Source organism: Pterocles gutturalis, unplaced genomic scaffold, assembly GCF_000699245.1.
Source record: "Pterocles gutturalis isolate BGI_N339 unplaced genomic scaffold, ASM69924v1 scaffold24809, whole genome shotgun sequence".
NCBI lineage: Eukaryota > Metazoa > Chordata > Aves > Pterocliformes > Pteroclidae > Pterocles > Pterocles gutturalis.
This window is the reverse complement of record NW_010133896.1, coordinates 7,778-34,497: the sequence shown is the minus strand read 5'-3', so window position 1 is coordinate 34,497 and position 26,720 is coordinate 7,778. Positions and strand designations below refer to the sequence as shown.

General features: G+C 48.2%; 1 protein-coding gene across 1 annotated transcript; it reads right to left on the bottom strand.

Annotated features, from left to right (window-relative positions):
• On the bottom strand, positions 1-24,309 carry ATP6V0D1 (ATPase, H+ transporting, lysosomal 38kDa, V0 subunit d1; the record flags this gene model as incomplete). Its single annotated transcript, XM_010081409.1, has 7 exons — positions 1-528; positions 1,037-1,114; positions 2,056-2,232; positions 2,858-2,935; positions 6,681-6,760; positions 9,829-10,007; positions 24,138-24,309. Coding segments are annotated over 7 exons (926 nt in total), but the record flags the coding sequence as incomplete, so codon positions are not given.
• Positions 24,310-26,720: the final 2,411 nt, after the last annotated feature.

Below are 26,720 nucleotides of genomic sequence, written 5' to 3'. Positions count from 1 at the left end.
GCGCTCCTCTGCAGCACTGGGAACCCCTTGGAGGCAGCAACCCCCCGGCTGGTGCTTGCTCTATAAGCACAAGCACATACAGCAGATTAGTACAGGAACACGGGGACTATGAGATACACAGCAGGAGGTGTCCCTCCTGCTACACAGGGACAAGCCTGTGCCACTGGTCCCTCCGGACCCCTCACAGCACACACAACTCAAACTTCAGCTTGTGAATAATTTAACTAGCAACTGTACAGTTTCCTCATCTGAGCCAGTTCCACAGATGGGACGCCCCTGGAGTCTGGGCAACGGAAAACTCAGGGAATTAGACAGGGGTCCCTCGAGGCTCCAGGGGCAGGAGGGTCGGACAGGAGCAGAGCAGGGTTAGAAGATGGGAATGTAGTTGTCGATCTTGGTCCTGTGCCGCTGGGCGATGCACTCCGCGATCCACACAATGTTGCGGCACTCCTGCTCCTTCAGCTTCACAAAGGCGTAGAAGACTCCAAAGTGGAATTGGTTGAGGAAGGCCAGCTTGTTCAGCTTCACCTGGGGAAAGCACAGAGGATGACATGTCACTTGTCCACCTCAGACAGGAGAAGCAGGTCAAAGCACGCGTGGAGCAGCTTGGGAGGTTCCATGACTTCCCCAGCAGGCTGGAGGGCTCAGCTCTGCACCTCTCTAGGTCCTCAGAGCAGCTCTAACCTGCAGCACATGGCTCAGGACAGGCTCTGACATTTGAAGGACGAAATATTTATACCCTCATACTGTGAAAATCCTCCTAATCCCACTCTGGTTTTGCTATTGATGGACCAAATGTTCACCAGCAGCCCCAAACTTGCCTTCCACACTGCTCTAAACCGGGTGAGAACATGCACCGAGCACCATCCTGGGCCCCTATTCCATCACTGGGGCAGAGGGCTAGCATCCTTTTCCCCTCCCCAAAAATCTGTTCATCCACAGCACTGCTGAGAGGGCAGCAGACAAGCTCACTGCTCCCCTGAGCTTTGCAAATGGCACAGGTAGGTATGGCCATGAAGTCTCGGGGCTCACTTACCTCATGCTCAAAGAACCTGTCTTCAAGGGTCTTGTCTCCAGGGTTGCTGCCAGCCCCTTCAAACAGCAGCTTGTACTCCTGCATAAAGACATTACAAGAGGATATACCCAAACCCCAAAGCTCTCCAAGTTCAGCAGCATTTGGGGCCCCGTATGTCAAATGGACACCCCAGCCACCATGTCAGCTCAGCAGAGGACACAGAGAAGCCAAGAGTCTGCCCTGTGCACTCATGAACATTGGCAACAGGATGCTGCTGAAGCTTCACTGCACACACCCCAGCAGAAGGCAATCCCCAGAAGAGCAGAGAAAGCCTTCATTTAATCTGTGAGCTTGTCCAGCCAGAGATCCTACCCCTGCTCTGAAATGTGCAGTTCTCAAAGCCGTATCGTCATTTTGAGTCTGCAGGGAGGATGCACTGGGTACAAACCCCTCCATGTACAGACCTGAGTGTTTGGGCCCTGCGCCCACAAACACTGGCACACATCCTGGCTGCTTCAGCAAAGGATACTGAGCTCTCTGCCTCCAAACAGGCCCCCAGGCACTCGCAAGAGCAGCTTAAAGAACCCAGACACATCCAAGCGTGTCCTCCTACGTCAGTGTCTTCCCTGCGACTGAACCAGAGCTCAGAGCTGACCCACTAGGGCTGGAGATGGGGCACACCACTTCTTGCTGAAGACACATTTCCTCCCAGCCAGCCAAAGACAGACTGTCATTGCTGCCACACCAATACCTCCAGGGTTTGGTGACAAGGGCAGCCCCCACACCCTGGGATGGGGCGCACAGGGCACGCCTGGTCTCCCTATCACCACTGCAATGACCGTCACAACTAACAAGGCAATGGCATCCCAGGCAAGCCAGCTCCCTCTTGGCCAAGCAGAGGACAGGACCAACAGCAGCAGCAGATAGGCACTCCCCTCCCCAGGCTGTCAATCCACAAGTTCCCCCAGATCCCTGAGAAGCTCTGATCCAGAGCAGGTCCTTGGCACCAGCCCCCACAGCCCTCACCCCAAAGGACTCACAGGGTAGTAGTCAGCAACACTTTTTACTTGTTCGTAGTCATCTGCTCTGGCCAGCTGAGCCAGTCCCTCAGGGTAGAGCTTGCCACAGTGCGGGAACAGCTTTGCTCGGTCCTCCTTGGACAGCTCAGTACCAAATGAGTTAATGGTGATAATGAAGGCCCTCCGGTCAGCTTCAAACTGTGGGAAAAGAGCAGTTCACCTTGGGATGCAGCACCTTTGCCAGAGGCCAGCAGATAGCAACACTGCTCTGAACAGAGCCACATCCAAGGGCAGCAGGAGCAAGCCTGGCTCACTGCCTGGGACACGCGCAGCCCTTCGGTGCTGAGCCAGGACAGGCTGCGTGTACAGGCTCCTCAGTATGCCCGGTAGCTGATGCTTGGGGATCGGCAAGGCGAGGAAATCCCCACTCCAGGCACAAGCCAAATCACTGAGCAGGACCCTGCCCAGGCCAAGGAGTCTCTCTCACCAACTGCCCCTGAGCCCTGCATAACCCACAGCTAGCCTTGGCATGGAGACTGGAGTGCACTGAACAGCTCTAGATGTTCTCCTGCTCATTATCCATGTGAGACAATAAAGACGTTGCCACAAAGACAACCTGGCAAGATTGGGCTGGGCAACCAAACCTGTCCAAAGTCACATGCAGGCAGTGTTTTCCCAGGTCTCCCAGTGAGCTGGCAGAGCGTGCACAGGGATGCTGATGAATATCTTCAGCATCCTTAATGCCAGCAGACAGGCTGGGCCTGAGCACAGAGCAATGAACATCACGGCAATATTGTCCAGCTACAGGGGCTTCCAGACCTACCTCCAGGATCGGACACATGGCATCTGCCGTGGTACCTCCCAGCACCTTGCAGAATTTGTAGAAAGATTCCAGATAAGCCTGGAAGAGAGAGGGCAGATGAGCACTGGTCCACACAGCAGCACCTACTGCCCCACAGGGCTATTCAGTAGGGGACAAAGAGCAAGCAGGGATGCTCCCAGACACTTTAACACACAGCACAGGCATTCACACCCCAGTTGAACTTGGATGTCAAGCACACATGAGGGAGCTGGAGACATGAAGGGCTGTGGTTGGGTTTGTTCAAGTGACTGCATGAGCCTACTGCAGACAACGTCCCCAGGCAACATGGTTAAAGTCTATTTTGCTCCTTGGAGTCATCTAACTCCAAAGCGTTTACCAAAGTCTCACATGGTTTCCTGACCCTGCTCTAGCCTCCACAAACATGCCAAGCCACACAACTATAGCTGCAAGACCTACGTTCAGAAAGTACCGCTGCGTAAGCAGAGTCAAGAGATGAGACAGGACATCTGTGAAGGAAACGAGCCATTCTCTGTAATTCTCTTTTCATACTGCAGCCACTTGGTCTCCATCCTAACTGGAGCACTGCAGAAAACATACAAGGCTAGACACAGCTACGCTGCCTCCAGGAAACGTAATCCTTTGTCGAGATGTGCTGTAATCCAGATGGAAGATGACTGTATCTCCCAGGGGGAGCCCATGAAGGCAGTGCATGGTTAAAAGTGCTGTTCAGCAGAAACTTTCTCAGAAGAAGCCATCATGTGATAAAATACCTCCCTGGACAGAGAACTGCAACCAGAATTATCTGAAGGAGAGTGAATAAAATTATGTTGGGACATCACAAATCTCTGCTCTGTCACAACTACTCCAGGACTGAACATGGACCAAGAGCACACATGTTGGACACTCTGGGTCTCCAGCAAGAGAGCACCTGGATTACTGTGTTCTGTCAATATTTGTTACCACACAGTGCAGGAGGACACTGCTGGATGAGCATCACACATCAAAGAAATATCATCTCCAGCACTCGCCACTGCTCTCACCGCGGGAGAGCACAGAGCACCAGTCTGCAGAGTTACCACAGGAACATGGACATGGATAATGGACTTCGCTTGAGGCTGACAGAAGAGGGAACCCAGATAAGAGGTTCAGTCACTGCCTCTGCCATTCTCGGAGTTTACGCACAAACTTAAAGCTTTAGAAGCAAATAGAGGTGAACTCAAACATCAGTGAATGAAGATCCAGTATCAGACACCACGGAAGGACAGACTGTGAAACAGCCGCACCGGCCACCCTCCCCTGCAGACCCCTTCACAGATGACAGCAATTTACAGAAACTCTCCAGTGTCCCAAAACCCCTGCCCCAGGAATGGTAGTTGCTTTGCATTTCATAATCCTTAATAGACTTTTACTTCCATGAACCCACTCGTTTGCCTCCTGCTAGCCTCATCTGTCTGCCACCTCCAGTCTGACAGGGGATCTGGCACCTGTCCATCCCTGCTGACCTGTCCAACGCTGTCTGCGGTTACTACCACATTCCAGGTAGGGAATCCCAACTGGTTTTGTACTTTCCCACACAGAGTCATCGTACCCAAACTTTTAAACGTGTCCTCCTTACCAACTTCTCTTGTTCTGTTGTTCATATTCAGAGATGAGAGGAAGGAGACAATGCTCAGAACAAACGCACTACAGACGTGCACAGCAGCAGTGATATTTCTGCAATTCTCTTCTACTGTGAGGAGCAGATTGCCTTGGAGGGAGCCACCGTGCTTAGGTCAATCATAACCCAAGATTTAATTGAGTAGTAGAAAGGAATAAGGAGACTCTCGCTGTACAAAGCAAAGTTAGGATTACCTCCTTGCCTCTCCCATACATCACTCCACATTTATCCACAGTGATTTCCCTGCTATATTTTATTGTCTAGTCACAAAACTCCTTCAGCTGGTTCCTACAAGAAGGTCGCCAGCAAAGGCCAACGGTCAGCCAGTTTCACGTCAACATGTCCATTAAAGATGTGGAAAATTGAAGATAATAAGATAACAGTGCCAGCATGCCTCCACTGCAGGACTCCACTGCTGACCGCCCCTCTATGCTAAGAGCCAACCGCTTACTTTTAACTTCTGCTCCTCATCTTAACCACACTTCCACCAGAGAACCTTCTCACTTATCATTGCTAACATGAAACCTTTGTAACTGCTTTCCTCCTGTGAATCCTCTTCAAACCTTCTGTCTACATGCTCGCAGATTTCTTCAACAAGCCTCCATAAAGTCTGGGCAGTAGCACTTCCCCTTCCCATGCCAACTCCTCCTGGACACAGGCGCCCGCCTGCTCTGTTCCTCAAAGCAGCTCTGCACAGATTTTATTTCCCTCATTTGCCTATGAAGACCATTTGCATTCTTATACATTTTTCCAGTCCCTGAGGAGAGAGGTGGCTTTGAGGGAGAGTCTGTAAGCAGCAGTTACCTTTTCCACCCTTGCATCCCCATGATTTGTTACTGACAAAGCCCTCGCACTCCCTGGATGCTGCTCTTTAGCAAGAGCCGGTCCCAGCACACACCAAGGGATAGCAGGGATCTACGCTTCAATTTGGTGGTAGGATAAGCAGAATGCAAAGCAGCATCAAGCCTCACAAAGGAGATGGGATAGGATGTGGCAGCTGGGACCCAGGGATCCACCCTCCCTCCCTGTTTGCCCTGCGCTCACCCCACTCCCTGCCTTCTCCCCCCTCCCTTGTCTCAACACAGGGGTCTGCACTCTGCAAGGGCACTGTGCATACGTGCATACCTCCCCCAGTTACAGCAAAAGACCAGCACATGCCAGGGGCCACGTGCAGCTGGGCATAACTGCTGGCATGCAGCTCCTTCTCCCCTCCCTTTGCCTTCTTCCCTTCACGCCTGACCTGTTCTCTGCCTCTCCAAACAGGTCACGGCTTCCTTGGGAAGCAGAGGTCACCCTGACTACAGGCTGGCTGCGACCAGCCAAAACAGGGTGGGCAGATACAATCTGCATCCCACCCTTAATCCTGAGAGTTGAGATGGAGCGATAGGCACAGCCTGGGCATAAACACATGCTTTGACACCGCTGGCTAAAACCAGATCAGGCCTGCAGAGGAGACGACAGCTCCCTGTGCAGGCTCAGGACAAGGAGACCCTTAGCCCCCCCACATCCCTGTGCCAATCAATACTCTCCTCAGTTTGCAGGATTCCTCCACCCTGGCTGCACCTTTTACACTGCTCTACCAAGAGCATCTAACTCCAACTGCAGCCACTGAAGGCTTGAGCAGACTGCTGGAGGCTCTTCTGAAAGAGCTGAACACAGAGAACCAAGCCCATGGAAGTCCTCCAATCAAGTTTAAGATCAAGTCACTTTAGCCCTTTGAGTGCAGCTAACCCCACACCTGAACTCACGTGGTTAAGGGGCAGCATTCTCTTGCCTGCCTAGGGCCCAAGAAATGTTATTCAAAGACAGAACTTCTACAAAATCTCTTGCACAGACTCCTGAGAGCCTGACAGCTCCGAAGACAACCCCACTCTGCCTAGATCTGGTGTCCTGACTCTGCAGTACTGGCTGATCGGGTGCCAGGCCCCTCCAAGAGCACTATCTTTACTTTCCAGCCGATGGAATTAGTTCTTGGTCACGTTCACTCCAGGGAAGAAAACAGAAAGAAAGGAAACTTATTTTTAAGTCTAAGAGGAAAATGCACTCTCCCCTTTGGTTGAAGAAAGCCATCCAAAGTTGGAGCTCCTTACCCAAGACAGAGGTGTAGTCATGGTAGGAATAAATACAGAAGTTAACATCTCTTTTCCTTCTCAGAGACTCATTTACCTTATAGAGTGTGTTCCGAATTATTTCGATGTTCATTTCATCCAGGTCCTGTTCAGATATGCAGTCTTGGAAGAAAGCAGCTGAAACAGAGCCACAGACAGAGTTAGCGCTGTCCTAACCAGACCTATGCCCAGCATTTTCCAGAGTCCTCAACAATACCAGGCAGAAGCACACCCTATATTGAGCTTGTCCCTCCTAGGCCTGGCCCTTATCTTCAGCAGCCACCAAATTGCTGTTACTCAAAACCTCAGGCTCCACCATGGTTCCCCAGGCCACAATAATTTTGGGGGCTCTCACATCAGCCTATTCTCAGCAAAAATTCTGAGCTCTAGCCCCCGGCATCAGTGCCAGAGCACCCTATATTTAAAAATAAGCAAAGCCCAAACTGTTCCCAGATGCAGACACTGAGAGGTGACGACAGCTTCTGAACTGCCTGCTACAGCACGGCAGCAGTGCTTAAGCACCTGTGAGACAGCAGCTAGCGAGTCCTGAGGAAGCTGGCGCTGCTCTTCTCCCTCATCCTTCAGGGTCTTGGAGGATTAAGGAGGCGTGAGGATGCCACAGCTCTTACAGCCTGTGACACTCTATGGTTGGAGTCAGGAGCCATTTCCCCTGGCCAGGTCTATCTGTCCGGTTTTCCACTTCTTCCAAGGCCTTTTATTTCTCTATCAGGAGGTAAGCAACAGGGGACAGGATGAACTAGTGTTTGGTAGGAAGCTCAGCCTTACGTACTTTGCAGTATCTCCGGGAGGGAGTTTGAGAATTTGTTGCCACCTGAAGAACACAGATAGGTTTCAGACCTAACATATGGTACCACAAGCTGCAGATCAGGCTAAGTCTTGTACATCAAGGGCAACATAAGACTGTCACACCACTTGCTTGTTAACAAGAGCCCAGTAAAACCCATTGACAGGACTTTTATGACTTCTTCACCTCTCGCTCAGCAACCAACTTTGCTGAATTTGCTACATAGAGAAATACGATCTTAGCTTACACAGTCCCGCTGAGGGTAAAGCACACTACACTCACTCTGAGAACTGACCAGTGCTCTGCTTTGTGCGACAAAACAGCTACCATGCAGGTTCACACCTCTGGCTGCACCACTTTCACAGCTTGAGGTCCCTGGCACGGAGAGCAGCCACATTGTGGGTCTAGAGAGTCCTGAACAGGGGTTAACCCCCACAGAGGTTTCTTCACAACAGCATCAGAGACCAATGCCACGTAGCTGGAGGAGCACTGCTCCCTACGGTTGGCAAAAATGAAAACAGAGTGTGCCAGGACTGGTTTCCACTGCAGGACTCACTGGCTAGCCTAGATAGCTAAGCAGTGGCTACTTCAGAGCAGCAGAGGAATGAGAACACAGCTATTTCAGTTCTTGGCCCTCCAATATCCCAAATTAGGCTAACGGCAAGTCTTATTTTGCCCTGCTAACCTATGAAATCCATTTGGGGTTAGGCATTCCCACCAAGCCACGTAGCTACTCAAGTTCTTTTAGGAGATAGAGCTGCTGTTTCTTTGCGTGTGGTCACTGGAAGGAGTGCAAGTTAAACAACTGGAGCCTGCATGCCTGCTTGTTTAGGCAACACAGCTACTCCCCATGTTCTCCAACTGAAGAAATGCCACACTAGATGGTACACAGCCTCAAGGGCATGCCCAGGGCAAAGGTCTGAGGAGCTCAGCCTAGCCAGGGCAGAAGCAGGCAAAGCTCATTCACGTACAAGAGCACAATTGCAAGAGGCAAAGACCCCCAACTGGCAGCCTCATACTCCAGAAGCACCTCACCAGTTTAACAGGGCATTTTCACTCCATACACAGCTGGAGGTTTCAAGGTCTCCAAGAGCTAGTATATTTGAAATACTTGGTTCTATCTTATTCCCAAAATGGGAAGGTCCCATTTCACTTACTTGTGAGGAGGATTTTCTTCCCACACATCATCCATACAGTAGGCTCAACTCAGCTGCACGCAGAGCCTCAGTTCTCTCCTGTGTTGTTGCCTTACCTTGCAACACCGATCTCAAGACATGTTCTCCCTCCTTTGCTGGGTTCTATCTGACAACTCCTTTTTCCATGACAACTACTTCACTTGCATCGTGATTACACAGAGCATTTGCAAAAGCACTTTTGGTTCCAAAACCAACTATTTCTATCAACAACAAAATGATGTCTTAAGAGAGTTTTGTTCTTTCTAGCAACCCCAAAAGAATGATTAATCGCTGACTCAGGCATACCTCATTACTTTTTTGCCCACAGATGCTAACCTAGAAAGTCTCATGTGACTACCTCTCCTACTACTGCAAAAAGACTGCCATATTTTCTCCAGAACCACTTCCTACACCTTTTATCTTTAAAGAACATATCTGTCTGTTCATAAGACACTTGGTGTCATGTGCCTCCTGATCAAGGCTTGTAGCCCTGAGACAGTATCACCCAGTGCAGGATCCTGCTGTACAAGGAGCTTAAAAAGGCTTTTGGAGATTTATTTTTTTCCCCTGTTGTTGGTTGGGTTTTTTTGGTATGTGAAGAGCTTTCCTTGACCTAGAGCTAATTTTATCAGTCTCAAAACAAGACTGGGCATGTGCAGATCTCTATAATTATCTTAAAAAAATGTCTACAAGAAACTGCTTGATGGTCCAACTAAAAGCACTGGAAATTAAGTGACTCGTTCCAGCAGAGGACCTGATAGCCCTTCACTAAGGAAGCATATGTGCCACGCATCCCACGACAATCACTAAAGAGATCACATTGTCTAAGACCTCTCAAACTTTCTCCTTCCTCCCTAGTTTCAGGTCACAATTCCTAGAAGAGCTGGTAAATGGACATATCTAGCAGATCAGATCTAACTACACCTGCACTGCCACGACAGCTCAAGGCCCGGCTCACACAAACCAAATTTCCCAGTAATTTGCACTAGCAGTGTGCTGGTTTGGACATTTGTTGAAACATACAGAAAGCTAGCTTGTCCTCCAGAGGACAAACTGACAAAGGACAGGCCTAAACCTGAACTCACGCCCAGCCACCATAGACAGTATGGCCACAGCTGTGCATTACCCATTGCTTTGTCTTCCTGGAGTACAACTTTGTAGGACGCAGTTAGACTGGGGGAGAACGGGCCATACAGCTGAGAGGTATTTTGAAAGGTTCCGCTCACCCAGGGGAGTGTCCACCAGGATTGCATTGTAGAGCTCTGCAGGCGTCTGAGCAATGTTCACAGCTTCCATCTGCTCAAAACTTCCCAGAGGATGGCACTTGGGCACCAGTTCGGAGATTGAGCGCTGGTGCAGGGTCCCAGTGATCAGCAGAATGACGTTGTCGATCATGTAGCTGTACCTGGAGGAACGCAAGGGGAAACCTGTCACAATACAAATAATACAAAAACCAGCACCTAGCACCAGACAGGCATATACCTTCCGTCCCTGGGAACATGTCCAGAAAGATGCATCCTTCCCACAAAGAACGAGTAAAGTTACTTCCTTAACATCTCCTTATTGTGCCAGCCTAGGAAAAGGGAGTCAAGCATAGTCCCAGGCTGTGATTTATGCTACAGCTCAACCACACCATGCAGGCATCTCCTACCTACCACTGAAAAGTATTAAATTGGAAGGGACTTCTGGAGATCTCCGGCCCAATGTCCTGCCCCAGGCATGGCCAGCTCAGGCTGCTGAGGGCTTTGTCCAGCTGAATTATGAATTATTTGCAAGGATGTGTATCTCACAGCCTGCCTGGGGCTCTGCTGCAGTGTCTGACCACACTCACAGCAAAGCCTTTTCCTAACAGCTATTCAGAATTTCCCTCATGGCCCTTTGCCTCCTGTCTCTCATCCTAACCCCGCACACCTCCGAGAGGGGCCTGGCTCCAGCCTCCCCACACCCTCCCTCAAGGTAGCTGAGAACACTTCTCCTCCCAGCATTCCCACTGCTCTCCTCACATGGCCGTACTCTGTAGAGAGCACGTGCAAAAGCATGAGTAGTAGGACGCCAGCAAAGGGGAATCTGCAGATAGCCTGGCTCGAGCTCAGCTTCACTGCCAGCACCACTGCTCCATCTTGGCAAGACTATGGAGAACGCGTCACGTTTCTGCAGCCCCTCTCCCTTTCAAAAACAACAGGGTTGGCAGCTTTGGCATGACCTTCATTCACAGCCTCACACAACTACACACAAGCTTTTTCACACCTCTGCCATCAAAAGCTACACGCTCTTTTGCATTAGCCCATATTATGACATCTCTAATCAAGTTCTCCGCTTACATGATACAGGATCAGCAGATTCAGCCTCTGACACTACAGTAATGGGACATTCAAGCTGGAACCATGGCACTTGACACAAGTTCCACCAGCACAAGCCCTGCCTGGCCCTTTTCCCCAATATGCCCATGTCTCTCATGCACTGAGGCACCCAGAACTGGGCACAGTACTGCAGGCAAGGCCTCACCAGTGCTGAGTAGAGGGGGAGGATCACTTCCCAGTCCTCCCAGTCCAGCCAGAGAAGGGAGACGCAGTTGGCCTGAAGACTGGGAATATGAGAAAGGTTGGTGGCCTTCTTCAAATAAAAGGTCCAAGCAAGGGATCAAGGCATCATGTAAATATGATGTAAATATGAGCATATGAGTAAATATCATGTAAATATGAGCTGAGAGGAAAAGCATGCCCAGCACGAACGGGAGTGGTGCTGTAAGCACCTTCACCATGAGCTGAGCCACAAGCCAACCAAGCTGAGAAACTGAAAAGCATCAAGAGAGATGAGGGTTTTTCTCAGTCGGCAATGATGCCTTTGCAAATGTCCCTCAGCAGCATATGGAAGGGGCACCAATGCTGGAAGAGCAGGATATTTGGGATTTTACAGTCCCTTGCTCTCACTGCTAGAGCTCTTGCTCCAAAAAAGTTACATGATGGAAAAGACCTGAAGAAGGTCCTCCTTGGTAGGAGCTGCGCCAAAACAAATGGGATCAGGCCTGAACTAGAACAGCAGAAGGAGCTGTGCACATCTGGAGTTGGAGATCTGTGGAGGTTCAGGCTTCCCACGTGTGCTTGGGTACTGGAGAAAGGCCAGCACATGGGGACTGGGGCAAGGGCAGGAACAGCAAGGATCTGCTCACATTTGTCAGGCATTAGGATGCTGCTGGCCTTTGTATTTCTGAGCTAACAAGAAGGACGTAGTGCAGCCCTGTCTCCCTTTGAACCACATCAAAGACAAGTAAGTAGAGCCAGTTGAAGGCAGATTTCAGTTGTTTTTATTAGATGGGCTTACCGCCTCTCAAATATGCTCAAAGGGCACGTCCATGAACAAATCCCCACCTTAGTTCCTCAAGCACGTGCTGCTTTGCTTTTTTTTCTCCACGCTGCAGGGCCGGTAACGCACCTCCCAGCCCCACTATTTTTGCAGAGAGCCTTTCTGTGTTTGCAGCCTACCTTTCCAGGGACGTTCAATCTAGAACCATGGCAATCAGAACAAGCTTCATGTACTAAGAAACCTCCTTTTGCCCTTTAATCTGCAAGATCGTTATCCTCCCTTCTGTTTGTGCAACTCTCACCACGGAGATGATTGCAATCTCCAGGACAGCAAGAAGGGCCTGTTTATGAGAACGGAGGGCAAGTCCCTCGCTGTAAGCTGCTGGTTCCTGGTAAATACAAGCATCTGCACCCTCACACAGATGCATCTCTGTGAGGTGTACCAGACCAAGGATACAGCAGATCATTTCCCAGCTCCACCACCTGCCCTCAAACATGCAAGTCTGCTCAGTGTAACACAGCACCTTTCAGGAAAGACCATACTCAGGACTACTCTCACACAGGATGAGACCAAGCTTGTTTCTTCAACGTGGCCTAAAGGGAAGGAACAGGCAAGGAAATATGGTCACTGCACAGTATGCTAGCACACTTCTTTCCTATTCCCAGCTTACTGCGGATCTTGCTCTCTCTAAGATATTTGTGACTTGGAAGGAGCAAAGTCAACCACACGAGGAAGTGAGGGAAAGTGCCCGGAGCCCTTTCTGTTCACAGGTCTTCAGAGCGGCTTAGCTCCTGGCTTACAGGAGTCATGCTGAGCTCATCCATGCACACCCAGCCCAGCTCAGCATGAAAGCCACAGACAGGTTTGGGGAGAGCAGCCCAAATCTGACCCTCTTCACATGTGACAAGATCCTGCTTTCACACTGATGGTCCCTGGAAAGACAACCCTGCTGGCTTTCTCTGCTGGCATACAAAGCATGGCTCTCCCTGTTTCATTTAAAGCCCTTAACTCGCTTGTTTCCCCATGCTTCAGGGCAGTCTGGGGAAATGCACAGTCTATACATCAAATGCTAAGGTCTCTACAGCAACTTTTTGAAAAGAATACTTTACCTATCGAGACTACTGACTGTCAGAGAAGGATTCACCCCTGCATGAGGAGGCATTACCACATGCAAGACAGAGGGGAAATTTCTCATTCAAATTTCCACTGCAACAGCATTTCAAACCTTTACAATGACAAGAGCGCTGCAGCAGAACAAAGGTCTTCTCGTGCCTGCCGAGGCCAGGCAGACACCAGCACTGCTACCTAATCCTTCTTGATAGTTCCAATTTCCTTCAAGCAAATCCAGACCCCACTTATTCACATTCAATTTCTGCTTCATCCCAGTAAAAACAGTTACGGCTTAGTCAATCATGACTACAAGGCAAGTCTTCTATTGCCAGGGCAGCTGGAAAAGCCTCTTTTCATCTGTGGAAGGGGCAACACTTGCTTTCCTGTGCCAGGTCCTGACAAGAACGCATCTGCCTCCATTAGCACAGCTGAACTAAGACCACAGCAGAGGTCCTGGCTGCACTGGCATTTCCTCCCAGACCCAAAGGATTATATTTATTACAGTGGCAGCAGCTTTCCTAGGAACCTCCAACTACTTGTTTAATAAACCGGCTTTTGTCATTCTTCTCCCCATCTCCTAACTAGGTTCTTCGCAGCTTCAAATGTTTCAGCTTTCATGGTTAATGCATGCTCAGACCTCCCAAGAGCATTTTAATCTTCACTAGCTCTCAGTGCCACTAATAAGAGGAGCAGACTATGGGACACACCAGAAAACAGGAGCAGTCAGTCACTTGCAACACCACGAAGTCTTACTGCAGCCTGCTTGGCATGGAACAGAGGTTGGGATGGAGGATGGTCTGGTGGGAGACTGGAGACAGACAGAAGGACTGCCAAGCTCCTCGGTGAGGACAAGCCTCCACAGTAGCTCACTGGGAACACTCAGTAGGAGTTCAGAGGAGAAAGCACTATGTGGAGGCTCTACAAAAGCCCCAGCCAGTGACACAGGGTGGCAGGGATTTAATTAAGTGGTAAAAGGGCATCTGTTCTCAAGCCCCAACCTGGCCTCCACAGAGACCATAGTAATACTCTTTTGGGCAAGAACGTGTTTTACACTCGTACTTTGAGCTGTTATCTGCCCTCTCAGGGAGATGGACACAAAAAGAGTGGATGTTCAGCCAGGGTTTCACGTGCACAGTTACGCCCTGCCTCGCTCTTCCTGTTACCCACTGAATTGAGGTGTGGTATATTCCAGAAATTCACGTTCACAGAAATACAATTTTAGTTGATACTCAGAAGCATCATAATGTCTCACGGAGGAGTAGAATTTCTTATTAAAGGACAGGAAAGAGTCAACAAGCATAGAAAGACCATCCACAGCAGGACTGAGATCTTGGCTTACAACTTCCGACAGTCCGAGAAAACCAGGGACAGTATCCTCACTCCTCCAGCATCACCCAGTTTCAGCACAATATACACTGGGCAACACTCACACAAGGAGAACGAAGTCAGGCTAGGATATGTCTAGGGAAGCTGGGGGTGAACATTCCATCCAGCAGCAGCAGGTCAGAGAGATCATTCTCACTGCTGGTTTTGGGAGGTACAGTCTCAGGCAGAGCAGAGACCTCTCCAAGAAAACAGAGGAGAGCCAGGCCCCAGAAATTCACTTCTGCGACAGTCACCCACGGATAGCTATCAAGCAGAATCAAGGAGGAGCACAGGCACGCAGAAGCCATGTGCAAGTACTTTGACAATGTATGTTTTCCTTCTTTTGGTGTTACTTAAGTACAGCCACAGATACACCAGACACGCAAGAAAGATTGCAATGGCTCGCTGAATACTGGGAAAGGTATTTCAGCAGGGGAGCACATAAAATGCATGAAAGCTTGTCACGTGAGGCATTTACATCTCAGCCTGAAGGCACTCGGGCATACCCCTGCAAGGCAGCAACCCCAAGACAGTTGGGCTTCTCCCTCCCCCACTTCCTAATCTAACCTAATCATAAAGAGTCATTGTCCTACAGCAGATAGGTTGGTTTTTTTATTGCTTTCTGCTCCAGGATACTAAAGAAACCATAAACAATACTGCAAGTGGTCACAAAGCATGACTAATGATGGAACATGGCATGACCTGCGTTTCTCAGGGATCCTCTTAAAGCCTTGCCAATCTGGAGCTTAACAGCTGCTCTGCAAGGGGTCATGAGGACAGCCCTCCGTGGTGACAGCAAGTGCAGAGAGTGGCGGGAGGATGCAGAAGTGCATAGCAGGGAAGAAGTGGGCTGCAGCTTGGGGGTTTTGCTGGGATGGGTTAAGGTATTGCATTGCTCAGGCAACTTCAGCGCTTTCCAAAACCAGCATTAGACTTTAATGCAGACTAATGCTAGCAAGACAAAAGTTCCTATGTGACTACATTGGGCAGCTACTCAGATTACTGTAGAAGCATGTGTTTATTTTGGGATGAAAAAGGGAAATCTCCAGTGGGATTAGAGCAGTGCTCTGAACTCCGTATGAATTCTAGAGACAGCTTTAAATAATGATGAAGTTGTTTTGACTACAGTTGCTTTAGCATCTAGTGCTTCCCTCTCACAGCTCATCTGGTTCATGTACTCAAGGGCTCGCAGGGGGAGTAACCTAAGAAAAAAGTTTCAGGCTGGTTGTGCCACTGCTTCCTCGGGTTTGTGCTTAAGTACACAGACCCATCTCTTTATCCCACTGGGTTTGAGACCTGAGCAAAGGTGTTGGCATGCAGAGCCACCTGTCCCACTGCTCTCAGGCTCCAAATGTAAGCAGTCATGGGGGGAAGCAGCACACAAGACTTCAAAGCACAAAGGAGCCATAGCTGACACTAAGAATAGTGCCAACAGCTGAGATGCTTTTATCTAGAGCGTCATTTTAAGATCACTACGTAAATGACTGTACAGCTGTCCTGAACTGGAAAGGAGAGGGATGCTGCACATCAGGAAGACCTCAGTGCCTCACTGAGGCTTGTTCAAGTAACAGACAGTGGATAAACTGAGTCAAATCCTCAAGGATTTTGATCAGTTTTTCAGCTCAGACTAGAATAAGTCAGACCAGTAGCTTCTGGCCAGGAGCAGTTTTACTCCTCATCTGCAGCTGAAGCTCAGGCAGCCCAGGGAACAGCAAGAGTAGATGCAGTATGTGGTGGTCTCTGCTCAAAATGTGCCAATCTCTTCTTATCTTTGTACACCATCTTTCCTAGAGTCCCACCAATAAAAACGACACCTAAGTGGGACGTTCATGAACCTGCCAGAGAAAGCTCAGAATTTCATGGTTGCCACCACAAACCAAGGGCACTCAGCCACAAGTGGGTAACTTAGATCAACAAGACCATTTCACAGCAAAGACTTACAACTTCACAGTTCTACAGAGGCTGTGGCAGCCCTTCAAATCCAAGTATCCAGGAACATTCTCAGCATTAATCTATATTTAGCTGCATCTCCACATGATGTTTGCCATCTTCCTAGTGAGTCTAGGTCTCTTGGGATACTGACTTCAATTTTCCAGTGGTATCATTCGGTAACTTAGAAGCAGTCACACAGTGTTAGCTGCATTAAAGGCTAACGAGAAAAAAAGCTAGATGACATACTTTGAATTTTGAGGCTTTATGAATATAACATTGTGTTCTAGATACATACAAACCCCTTGAAACACCAGGGAATGTTCTAAACACCTTGCAGCCTCATGCAAGAGGCTCTGGTTGCTTAAACTTGACGACTCAAAGCTTGAGAAACACTAGGCTGGTATACAAGGCTGAGTCCTGCCACTCAGTGCTGTGCTGAGCAGACTTCTACACTAATTACATCTTAAATATTGAGCAGAAACATCGAATCATGCTGCTTTCACACAGACCAGCTGCAAAAGCCAAACTTGCATCTACTGTCTTCTTACCTCCTTACATATAAAGCACCACACAAAAAAACCTCCAACCAAAACACAAAAGCAGAAAACATTGCAAGGATATAAAATAAGATCAAAGGCTGCACTGTGCAAACTCACATTGTCCCCAAAACTGCCTGAAGTAGCTAAGAAAACCGAGTGAGTTTAACGGCCCAAACACTCTTACCTGATTCTCAGCGGCTGTGTAGTCTGGGCTTAGATAAACACACAGAACATTGCTGTGCATACAGACCTGCTGCCAGCAGAAGACAAGAAAAATCATCATTTCACTTGACATGCAGTAAACCATGTGGGGGATACACAAGATTTTGCATGGCCTCTAAATATGGCAGTACTTTGCAGTATTTATGAAAAGCTCTAGGTATTTTCTAGACTTCCAATTAGCATACAGAACAGATCTGGAAAAGGGGACTAGCATTCAAGATGCCCTCAAGAAGTCTTCAGCAGCAGTGCCCTCGGCCTCCAGACCTTCTCTGGGCTGAACTTGTCAGTCTAGAGCACTGGGTGAGGCAAACCGATGGAAAGTTAAAACAAAAATGAAGGCTGCTAAGGTCCAACACCAGAAGACCTTGAGAAAGATTTCAATCAAGGAGTGAAGTACGTTACACAGGGACAGAAGTGCTCAGTGAACGTACATCCCACTGAAGGCACTGCACGCAGGCTGTCCCCCTGGAAAAGTTGCAACCACACATAAATTGATTGGAGGAGCACTGACAAACTCCTAACATCCTCCCTCTCTCCTGTTTAATGCCTCTAACAGACATGCTGTTCAGCCTGTAGAGATAAAAATTGCAAGAAGGAACATGAGGGAAGCTGCAGGATCACCAGAGGGATTTGGCTTTAAACAAAGCCCAAGAAGACTGTTAACTACACACACTGCCTCTGGATGAAAACAGCATCAGCTTGGATGGGGATGTTATCCAGGGGTGATGCGTTCTCGCCTAATCACCCATAGCTTGCATGCTAGAGTCCCCTTCCCCGGGCTACAGTTTCAGCAAGGATTTATCTCAGTGAAACACAGGCCTATACCCAGACCTCATCACTGGTGTTTTGCTGCATCTTCACTGCCACTGATAACGTTTTGCAGCTTTTCCAGTGTGATGCTTAACCCAGGACATCCAGCCATCACCGCGGCTCGCTGTGCTTGCTGGGCACCATGCTAATACCTTCCAAGAGAAGAACAGTGTTGATCAGTAGGAGGGTTCTGCTGTTCCAGTTCAAATCCACTGGCCACACAATACACTGTGAAATCCATCTTTGAAAGAGTCCCTTTCCGATGAGGATACCCACAGTCACACCATTTTGAAAGATGACTTCCACAGCCACCACTTAAGCACTCAACCAACCAGACACTGATTCTGGGAAACTGGTACGAGATCTGTATCCTTTGGGTAAGCAGGAGAACAGATCCAGTTCTGATGCTACCATCCACAGGACGCAGGTCTGTGATCATTTCCAGACCATTAGTTACATGCCCTCTTATTTTGATAGTTGCATAATCCCTCCAAGAACTTGGCTTATCAGTTCAACTTTGCACTCCCTACAAACAGGGAAGCTGTTTGTCAGAAACCTGTACTTCTCTGCCAAAGCTGTTTCTGCCAGAGAAGGCTCATAAACCTTTTATTGCAGGATCCCCAGCCGCTATGGTAATTTTTGTTTCCCGATTCCACTGCCACCAAGGAGTCAACAACTAATTGAAAATAGTATAGCACAGTTTTAACCACAGCAGCATTAGGAAAGATCCTTCAGATTGTTGCGCTCGCCCAAATAAACTGCAAGTGTCTAATGTACAGCATTTGGAATTTTTTTTCTTCTGCAAGAAAGGACTTCAAAAGGATGTAGTCACATTCTGTAACCTCTGGAGTTATGCCAGGATGCACACTCCAGTATATTTAGAATAAAGACAGGCAACCTCCTACTCCAGAGAAGAGGATTACTGCTCTTCAGCTCAAGTAGCAATTGAAACAATTTGGCTCCAGAAAAACCACTGCTGCAAGATTAAGTTTGAACTCAAAGTTGTGCAGCAGAAACTAGATCTATCCAGCACAGGGGAGAGGCAGAGCAAGACTGGGTCAGGGAGAAGGCAACAGAGGGAAGTGGCAGCTAAGAAAAGGCACCTGCAAGGGGAAAAGGTACATGTAGCCTCATCAAAAACACATCTTGTGACCACAAAAACATACTGAAAGCCAAATTCCCAGCTGCATCCTCAGGGCAACAAAGAACCCAGTTCCCAGCCCTAGCAGACTGGTAAAGGTAAAGACAACAGACCGCCTAGTCTGTCCTCTGACCACAGGCTTCAAAATGGGTTTGGACAACGTGTTCAGACCCAGCTCCCCCTCAGACCTCACTCCTACAGCAGACTCCATTTCTGCACGGTTACCAGCAGCTCGCCCCCGTGCACAAGATCAAGCCCTTCTCTGCCCATCAGCTTGCTGCAAGGGCTCAAGGGGCCCGAGAGCTGACAGAGCCCTCAACATCAGGCTGCTGCAAAACCAGACTTTCCAGAGCAGGGAAGAGACTGCACTGAAGCAAGGGCAAAAAAAGAGAAGCTCACACTTTTTTCTTCCACCCCCTGGAAAAATACTAAAGCTGACAATCTAATCAGGCTACAGCAGGCTTGAGTCAGGAGTGACACCGTGATAAAGAATCCCATCTAAACCTATCTAAAGCAACACTGGAAAGGAGGAGGGACAGGACATGGTACTGTGTCAGGCTAACACAAAGAACAAAGCCTTTATAGAAAGGCAGGGCAGCATATCACCAAGAAGAGCCTAAAACCCACTTCCATCCCACAAGTCAATATGTGCTTGTTGAATTCAGGAAGTGGGTTTTGCCATTTCAAGTACACTTAATACCTGTTTGTTGCTGCCCTACACAACATTGCTGCATTCCCTCAGCCAAACAGTCAATTGTTTGTGTTGGAGAAGAGATATTAACAGCCAACTTGTGCCTATCAGTCAGAACCTACCACGGCTGGCTGAAAAACACAGGGAAGCACCAGCGGTCTTTTCCAGTGAGAAGTTGCCTAGCAAGACACAGAGCTAGCAGGTGTTTTACAGAGATCATGGCAGGCTCAATAAGTGGAGCTTTTCCTTGCCATTATACGCAGCTACAGCCACCACTTGAAGAAACAAAAGGGAAATCAGCCAACTTCCTCAATATTTTGGTACTAACAACACAACACTTGCCACAGAAGAGTTCCTGGTGAGGATCAGAGCCAGGAAAGAGTCAGCGTGGTGCCAGGAGAGCAGCGCAACAGGACAAAAATCAGTGGCAGCAAGTGACTTAGGGAACGAAGACCTTGCTTTGGGGTTGCTGCCTAGCTGCAGTTTTGTTTGTTTTTAAACACTGTCCTTTCCCTTAAGTTCAGGAGACAGGTTAACACCACCTGCCCACCTCCATAGGTGACCATCCTTACCTATGGCACCGTGTGCACCTGGGGACAGGCAGCCATGGGGCTGGAGTGCCACCTTCCGGCAAGTCACAGCAGCGCTGCCTCACCTCCCCGGGGCTGGCAAGGAGAGCACACCAGGAACACACATCCTCCTGCTGCTCCACAGCCCTGACACTGTCCCTGTTGTTGCTTCTCCTTCCCAAGTCCTCACCTAGTTCACGGGCCACTTAGAAGAGGCAAGAGAAATGACACAGCATAATCCCACGCAGGCTTTTGGCAGGTTGTCTCTGGAGCAATCAGAAGGTACAAGGACTACAGCTGCTCAGAAGATCAGACAGCTCTCCAGATCTTCTCAGCAATGTGCCCTAGATCAAGATCTGAGCACTCTCCAAAAATAAGCAACTCTGGAGAGCACAACAGTCACCTGTGGATCAGCTCAAAAGCACCCCAAAGTCCAGCAGGACATTCATGAAGGAGAAAGCCTGCCTGTTTTTCAAATGCTTGATCCACCTTCTGGCACCAGCCATCTACACCCTGGCCACTCTCAGGGAGATGGCACCCAAGTCTTTAACCAGGCCTCGATGGGCCTGCCTTGTGGGAGGTTATCCACCATTTCTAAGAAGCAAAAACCTGTCAATACATACAAAGGCATCCGGCAGCAGTGAGTTTCAGAGTTGAATTAGACATACCCAAAACATTTCCTTCCATTTTAAGCCAGACACATCTCCTACAATCCCACTTGATTTTAAAAATCTGTTTACAACCCAATGCCTCTCTCTTAAGAGTCCCAGTGAACTCAAGCTTTCCTTCCACAGAAGCCAGCCCTGCTCAAACTTTCCATATGTTTCTACCATTTTCTATTTCAGTTCAGCCTGTACAGTTTTAGCACATGGACACCTTCAGTTGAGTACAATTTCTTCTTCTGACCACCTGGTGCCCCATTTGCCCTGAGATGTCTTTACCATTTCCTGCTCAAGTTTCATTAACTGCCCTAAAAGAAAGGAGTGGGAAACAGACATGTTAAAAAGGCAAAGATAAACCACCCCATTACGCCCGTCTGTGTGCCCAGTCAGAGTGGAAGATCGAGTGGCACAGGTAGGCAAGATGACACACTACCTCTGCGCGCACAGGCACAACATCCCCCACACTGCCAACATCCTTTGGCCGAACGTTTCTATGATGCTGCCTACACGCAAGTCTGGGTTAGATGAAGGCTACTCGCACAGCTATGCACTGTCAGCCTCTAAACAGTACTGTTCTCCACTCCAACTCTTTGGGACGTACACGGGAAGCTTCACGCTGTCAGCAGAACAATAATCCCTGAAACTTCTGCCCCCTACCCCAAACCAAGGCCTACTACAGCCCACGGGACAGCTTCAGGGAACAAAACACACCCTGAAAGGCAGCTCAAGAAGTCATACTAGTCTACTAGCCCTGTCACTACATAGATTAGGATTATCAACAGAAGATACTAAGACCCACTGGGCAAAACCAGGACTCTCTCCAAACTTCTTGTGCTTCACTGCCCTAATCCTTCTGGTTTAACTTGTCTGTAGTGTCATTAGAAGTTATTGGAGCTTCTAATACACTGATAGCAACTCCCACCTCCGGCCAGCTGATGCTGGTAACACCTTCTTTATCTCATCAGTACTCCACTGGTGTGATAAGTGCAGACCCAGAGGAGACCCCCCCATTACAGAATGCGACTTGAACAGTTGGACTCCTTGCACAAAAGACTCGGCAAGAGAGTGGAGATGTTTCATGTGGGAAAACAGCTTTTCTCCTTCTTCACCTTTTGCCTTCCTCTAGGCAGCATTGCAGACAGTGGCATTAAAGCAAATCTTGTGGATAAAAACGAACAGATGAGATGAGAGTGAAGACAACTCAAGGAAGAAACATCCTGTGCTGAATCGGACCAATATATTCAAGAGGTTATGCACGAGGCAAGCAATACAGGTATCTGCACAGCATAGTGTTTTGCCATAGAGAACTCAGAGAGACAGAAGCAGAACAAGATAAAAGTTAAATCAAGTTGAGGGCAAAACACCAGTTTTAAATCATTCCAACAGCTGTAAGAACCAGCCTATCAAATCACATGAGATGTTGAAGGTCTTCTGCACAACTCAAGCTGGATGTAGACACTGGATAAAGATCGACTGGTATAACAGGCAACTGGACTTCCACAACCATTCGCAGCCTTCCTCCCAAGTCATGCAGTGTGTAACCAGGGCAGGCATGGTCTGAGACTTTTCAGTTCATCTTTTCCACACACTGATGTTCAAAGCGGGACAGTTCGGGAATAGCAAAGTTTTAAAGTCTGCAAGATACTCATGTGTCCTGCCCAGACTACTGCCTTTAAAAAGATATGACATAAGCTAGAAGAAGAGACCCTTAGCGACCACTAGGATACTTCCAAAGAGACTAGATATTTCTATAAATCTGTAGGGCAGCAAAGGAAGAGCATCAGTGGAGGACAAAATACCTAATATTGTCAGGCTCCAACAGCACTGATGTCTTCATAGCAAATTCACAATGGGCAAGAGGTGTTTTGAAAGCTAACTTAGGTTTGAGAGAACAGACGAGATCACTCTGTACAACCCAGATGATTCGCTAGAAACTGCTTCATCCATTGCAAACACTGCTGCAAAATGGGGGCTTAGTAATGTCTTGCTAATGACTTGCCATGTCTCACTCCGTATCTAGAGCCAAATACAAAAACTCCATAAGTTTCAGTGACAGGCATATAAGAAAAAAATATTTCTTAGAAAATAGGAAAGGCTTAAAAGAGGCAGCTTTAGCACAGTGACCCAGAAAATACCAGATATGAGCCACACGGTTAGAAAAATGAGATAGTGTTACTGTCCAGACATAGAAAAGAAAGAGCAGGAAGGAATACAGCACAGAGACAGATCTTTAATCAATATCTGCACACACAGGAGATGCCACAGAGGCGCCAAAATTTAGTCTTTGAATTGACCACAAAGGCCTTTCCACATCAGCCTGCCCCATTCAAAAATCTCTAGGTGGCAAGCAAGATAACGCACACAACCGCCAAAAATGCAGGATTCAACACCACCCACCAGAGCGCCTGCAACGAGCCCAACCTCACTTTATCGGATAAATGCATGCTGCTGTATCAGCTATCCAACTTGAGAACAGAGTACAACCTTCTTCTCACGGATGCAAGTTTAAGTCATGTTCTACTGAAAAAGAAATTCACTTTTGTCCATGATGTCTCTCCTTACTGGTCAGAGAGGGCCACTGGCTACGCAGTTTTCAAGCCAAACTACAGCTTACAGGAAGGACCAAGGGAAGGAAAAAACCTTCCAATTTTACTTCCATGTTTCAGATACAACCTAGCATAATGGGTATCTCACCGAGGCTAGCAATTTCATTTTATTACCGATTAAAACAAGAGCAGCACACAGGGAAGCAGAGGGTTGTGCAAAACAGCTAGGAGAAGGAACCTGCAAGAACACTGTGCTATTTCAAGCTTTTCACATCAGCTGAAACTGCTGTAGAAGCGCACATGTGCTGTGTCTTTTTGTGCACTGACAGACATGCAAGGCTGCTGCAGCCCTGTCTTTCCCTGCTGCATATTCTAGGCCCTCCCTTCCCCTAGTGCTGGTGTTTGTTGGCTGAGAAAAATGTGCCAACCTTGTGCCAATGAAGCGTGCATATCCTGGGAGCAGAATCCTTTCACAACATAGTGATACTGGTTTGAGACCTCCAGATACAACCAAACCAGCTTCTTTCAAGAAGCTGCAGAAAATATACCAGCTACAAGGCTGAGTGTGGAAAGCTAGTCTGAGAGTCCTCAAGTCTGGAAGAACACCAGCATTTCAAATGCTGTTCATGATCAGCTGGTACTCACGTGATGAAGTCCAGAAAACTTGCTAGGGGCTCATAAGCATGGTTCCTCATGTGACGAAACTCCACCACCATCTTCTCCTTCAGCTTGTCATCTATGACGGAGACGGTGAGTGGGGAAGCTTCATTAGCCAGGAAGTTCCCATAGTCTGTGCTCTGGAGGTGCAGTTTCAAGTCTGAAAAATAAATAATAGTTCCACTCTACAGGGTCTGTGTTGGGTGTGGGGGTTTTTTTTGAGCATACCCAAGACAGCTGTTGCTCAGCACTTCTCTAAGCTTTCTCTTCTCCAAAAGATCACCTAGACAAAACCCATGTGTTAAGTCATACACTTACATTTGTGCTCATTTTATCATGGACAATACAAATGAAGGAAAAGATCAGTGTTTAACCACAGCAACCTTGCCCTGTCTTAAAGGAGAAACTGTGACACTATCTGTGTAAGAGAGCACAGCTAAGCCAGCTGTCCACTGTGCTTAATCAAGGTGGAAGACTACTGATTTTCTAGGAAGAATTTCCTAGAAATCTAGAAAAAAAAAAACCCAAACAAAACAACTTAAGCACTTCCTCTAGCCAAATGGCTCTGGTTGCAGTCTTCTCTGAAGCAATCATGACCAAAAAACTATCAGCACTCACAAGCAAGTCTCCTCTGATACTAGTGATGTGGAAGCATCTGAAAAGACAAAGAGCAACCTTGAAATTATAAAGCAGCTAGGTATCACATCATCAGGTCAGTCCAACTAAGTGCACTGGTAAAGAGAAATCAGGCATTAAGAGGTAGAGAGGGGCCGGTGAAGAGGAAGGTCACTTAAATTTCTCTTGTATGGTAGGCAATCCCTGCCCAGGATGGAAGAACATGCTCAGAAGCCTTCTCCTCCTCCAGTTTCAAGTAGAGGAAACCTTTGTTTCCTCTGTTACCCTTGCTGCAGGTCAGGTGCCCAACCAAGCTGCAGTCCTGGCCAACAAGCAACCACAACATGCTGAGCTCTGTCAAGATAAAAGTCCTATTCGAGCCAAAGGCATTTAAGCGTCTCTGCGGAAAAACTGAGTCCAGAACCAAGGAACGTAATATAATCCTACTCCTCAAAGCTCTACTAGTTGCACTAAGTACACAACGTTCATCTGCCTTCAGCTTCACCTCAGAGGGCCAGTTAGGCAAGCACCCTCCCAGGGAGTCAAGACCTCTATGGGGAAAGGAGAGTAGCTGGAAGAGTTTAGTTAAACCAGATGTGAACACACCCTCCAGAGAAAACAAAAAATTCATTTCTCCCTGGTTTCTCTGAAGCAGGAGCACTGAGGCTGCCTTTCCCTTCCACTGAACTGTACCAGTCCTCAGCATTATGGCATGAGCATCCACAACACCGAGGTCAGACCAAGGACTCAGCCTAGCCTGAGGAGTTTGATCTTTTGACGTTCCACCCACCTGAAGGCACGAGCTAGGGAGCATCCTCCACACCAGGCTCCAAACTGAGCTTGTACTGTACAGTGTGATACTGTCCTCAGCCCGAGGGGTGGAAGGGTCAAACGGCTTTCAAGCTGACTTTAATTCTTCTGGGTACTTCCAAGCGGGTCTAGCAAAGATGTTTTTGACTCAGCACTTTTTAGTTAGGAAGATGTTACCACTACTAACTCTCACGGGAAACAGACTGTGGTTATAGAGAAAGGAAAAAAGGGCCAGAGGCTTAAATAGCAGTCAGTTTCTGTCATGTTCCTCAGTGGTTTAGAGGAGAGTTTGGTGCTACTCTTAGTAAGGAATCCTGGATGCAGCAGAGACCTACTTGCCCAACACCACACATCATGGCTGAAGCAAAGCAGAAACTTAACCTAGACCTCTGCTCCCCAGGCTGCGCTGCAGCAAAACAGCTGTGTTATAGTCCACCAAAACATTATGAACTTACGCGCACATTTCCGACATGGGAAGACATTGTCTGGATAATTCAGACAATGGAGTTTTCAACCTGAACCTTGCCATAAGGTCAAACACCATATCATGCCAAAACTCAGAATGCCCCTCGCCTCCATAGGACTGTTATTGACCGTCATCACTTCCTAAACCCTGCAAAAAGCCCAGCTCCCAGGCAGCACCCTGCATGCAAAGAGTTCTCACCCAGCTGTTTTGCCATTGCTTGATTTTTGAAAGCTGCGCTATAGTTACAGAGCGGAAATCTACCAGAATTACATCTTAATGAGTTTCAGTCCCAGTTTTTAAAGGTCTTGGATGATGAGCTTTGGAGTCCAAGTAGAAATTAAGTTCCACTGTCAGATCAGGGCTTTACTAGTTTGCTTTCAGCAAAGGCTAGAAAAATCACAGAGCAAAATTCAACAGTTGCTCAATAAATATGAGGGAAAGGGTCCTGCTAAGACTATTGCACCCATAGCATCGGACTGCACGGGAAGGCACAAGGGATTGCATTAGCTACATTCATCCGCCTACTTTCCATTCTCTGTAACTGTGCAGAGCTCTAACAAAGCCTAAGCCTGCCCAAAAAGGCACGTGATGTTGGTCTGCAGCTATACAGGACCTTGGAAAGGAAGCAGCTATTGCATATCCTACCACATCTTACTTCAGTAGGGAAGCTTCCAAAGCTT